The 3,266-nt window shown below is 47.6% G+C and overlaps 1 protein-coding gene across 1 annotated transcript; it reads left to right on the forward strand.

Moving 5' to 3' along the window:
* The first annotated feature begins 37 nt into the window (after positions 1–37).
* CCNB1 (cyclin B1) lies at positions 38–2,862 on the forward strand. The gene is made up of 6 exons (XM_085322392.1): positions 38–222; positions 606–764; positions 1,154–1,390; positions 1,829–1,969; positions 2,215–2,325; positions 2,644–2,862. Exons 1-6 carry the CDS (start codon positions 64–66, stop codon positions 2,752–2,754), a joined length of 918 nt encoding a protein of 305 aa, XP_085178518.1. The 5' UTR covers positions 38–63; the 3' UTR covers positions 2,755–2,862.
* The last annotated feature ends 404 nt before the right edge of the window (positions 2,863–3,266 follow it).

The following is a 3,266-nucleotide window of genomic DNA, read 5'->3' on the forward strand; positions in this document are numbered from 1 at the left end:
CGGCCCCCGGCCCCCGGCTGACCCCAGCCTTCCCTGCAGCTGCCGTCGCCGTCTCCCACGCCCATGGAGACGTCCGGGTGCGCCCCCTCGGAGGAGATGCTGTGCCAGGCCTTCTCCGATGTCTTGCTCGAGGTGAAGGACGTGGACGTGGAAGACGGCACCGACCCCAACCTCTGCAGTGAATACGTGAAGGACATCTACGGCTACCTGAGAGACCTCGAGGTTGGTGGAGCCGCTCAGGGCCACGGGGAGATCCGCTGGCAATGAACCTGTCGTTACAGGGGTGACCTGCCAATGGCGTTCACGTTCACTTAGCTCTTCAGGAGGCAAGAATAAACAATTCCTTAACTTAAAATTCCAGAATAAAACYGACCAATCTCATAACACTGGTCACTAGTCCAATCAGCTCGTAGTRCCAGTACCATGCTCTTCCTGGCCAACATCTAATAAACTAAGAAACCTCACATTCAGTGTCCCAGACTTATGCGATACCCTTATATTGAACTCCTTGATAAGCCTTGCCTTAGGGTGAAATAACTCAAATCTCTGCAATGTCTAGCCTCTAACTGGCTGCATCTCCTGTTAACTCTCTCTCTTCCACACAGGAGAAACAAGCTGTCAGACCCAAATACCTGGCAGGCCAGGAAATCACTGGGAATATGCGAGCTATACTAATAGACTGGCTTGTGCAAGTACAGATGAAGTTCAGGCTCCTGCAGGAGACAATGTACATGACAGTTGCTATCATTGATCGCTTCTTGCAGGTGAGTGTCTCCTGCCTGGTGTCAAGGGATACTTTTACTGTAAGCTAAAGCACAATGAGCACTGATAACATCATATATATGGTTGACCTTGTTAACCCTAACAAAAAAAATAGCTTACCAGTAAAGGGCTCTGTATCTTGAACTGCACGCACTATATRCTCATCTCAACCAGAAACAGTGACCTGACATATCAAAGCTCTTTCTCTCACTAACTTGGTCTTGATAGMCTGTCTATAACCCTACAGAGGTTAACAGAGGTAATGAAATGCTGTACAGTTACTCTGTATACGCTAGAGCGTATTAGGAACCTTAAGTTGGCTACCTTGAAAAGCTGTGTTCCGAGTGAAGTCATTCAGTCTCACACAAGTCTCTACTGCTTTCTGCTACAGGACAATACTGTGTCCAAGAAGACATTACAGCTGGTTGGTGTTACAGCTATGTTCATTGCCAGCAAGTATGAAGAAATGTATCCCCCTGAAATTGGAGATTTTGCATTTGTAACAGATCACACTTACACAAAGTCTCAGATCCGCCAGATGGAGATGAAGATCCTCCGAGCCCTGGATTTTGGTCTGGGTCGCCCTCTACCTCTACACTTCCTAAGGAGGGCTTCAAAGATCGCAGAGGTAATGCTAAGAACTGGTGTTACTGTCAAGCATTATCTTCAAGATGCAACATTTGGCTGTTGCAGCTTGTTAAAACCGTGTAAAACTTTTTGAGTATTATAACAACTTAACTACTGAACAAAAAGTTCAGTCCAAAAACCTGTCTCCTTGTAGAAAGTGGTCTTATTTGTCTACTTTTTCTCACTTAAGCCTAATCCAGCCAAACCAGTGTTAAAATGCGTGCCTGATACTAGTAGAGGATCATCAGACTGCTAAAGGGAATAGCCCTAAGCGATGAGCAGCTTACAACTACTCAGACTGCTCAGTATTAAATTTCCAGCCTACAGCTTGAAAAATATTTGCTAAGTGTTTCTTCTTGCCTGATGAAACAAAGGCAATTAAACTGTGCTTGACATGTCTTTTGCCTTGGAGACAACACTCACCTCAGACTTTTTCCAGGTGGACTTGGAACAGCACACTCTGGCCAAGTACCTGATGGAGCTGTCCATGGTGGACTATGAAATGGTTCACTTCCCTCCTTCCAAAACTGCGGCTGCTGCTTCCTGTTTAGCTCTAAAAGTTCTTGATGGAGGCGAGTGGGTGAGTCATGCTTGTCAGATACCACTTTCTAGTTTGGGACTTGGTGTACTTGTGTACCAACATAAAATGCTACCGTAGGCCAGGTGTGTTCTTGTCTCCACTTGGCCAATAACAAGAGGACAGAAGTAGGGCAGTAACTCTTTCCTGTCAGAAAGGAGACTGCAGCYGTCTATGCCCAATAGAGGACAGAATCAAAGAAGCTCAAATGTTCTAGTAGCATTTTCTATTATGTCCTTTCTTTTCAGACACCAACTCTACAACACTACATGGCTTATACTGAGAATGACCTTCTTCCAGTCATGCAGCATATGGCAAAGAACATAATCCTAGTGAATCGGGGCCTCACCAAGCACATGGTAAGCTTCTCATGGTAGAGATGGGGAGTGGACTTGGTTAAATGTCACCATGTGGTTCTCAAGCCACTGATGCTTGTATCAGACCTGCTCACTTCAGCTGAAGGGTCTTTATCCTGACAGGGTGGTGTAAGCCAGCACAGCAAAATGCCAAAAACACACACAAAAAAGCCATCTTACCAAAACACAAACTTGTTCTGGATGCGAAGAATTCACATGACCTGGCTACCAAGCCTCAGAGTAACTGAAAGGTGCCAGTAGACTAGTGTATCTTTATGAGMAGGCTAAACTAACTCTCTTAACTACTAACTCTTTTTGCAGACAATCAAGAATAAATACGCCAGCAGCAAAAATGCCAAGATAAGCACTATTGCACAGCTGAACTCTGCTGTCATACAGAATCTAGCCAAACCTCTGGCCAAAGCACTGTAACTCCTACACCAACTTGGGCAGGATGTTGGCACTATGTGCCACTGTGTACATAATGTATCTTATTTGAGTGTTTAAAGCTTTTAATAAAGCATCTTGTCTTTTACTCTAGCTGTGGTGCTTGTGTGCTTTGTGGTGGTTCTTTCCGCCTGCAGCTGCCGGCAGCTCTGGGGTGCAGCCAGCAGCATTAGGATGTGCCCTGCTAACGGCTGGGGCAGCGGTAGCTGCTGCTTATCTAAGTTCACAATATTACAATCACTGTAGAGCAGCTCCAACTTCTGTAGCTACTTATGTAAAACACAACAAACTCCTGCAGCTTCCTGCTCTGCTCCTGCCTTTGAAGGTGGCCTGTGGTGCCCCCAGCGCCGGCTGGGGCGGCCGCACGGCACAACGGTCCTCCCGCGGCGGGGGGACGGCGGCAGCACCGCGCTTCCCCTCGGAGCTCCGCGCAGGAGACCGCCTGCGGCCGAGCCGCGGCCACCCGCTGCCGCTGGCCGCCCGCCTCCAACGGCCGC

This window comes from Rhea americana, unplaced genomic scaffold (assembly GCF_003343005.1).
Source record: "Rhea americana isolate MKP2758 unplaced genomic scaffold, rheAme1 scaffold_77, whole genome shotgun sequence".
Classification (NCBI taxonomy): domain Eukaryota; kingdom Metazoa; phylum Chordata; class Aves; order Rheiformes; family Rheidae; genus Rhea; species Rhea americana.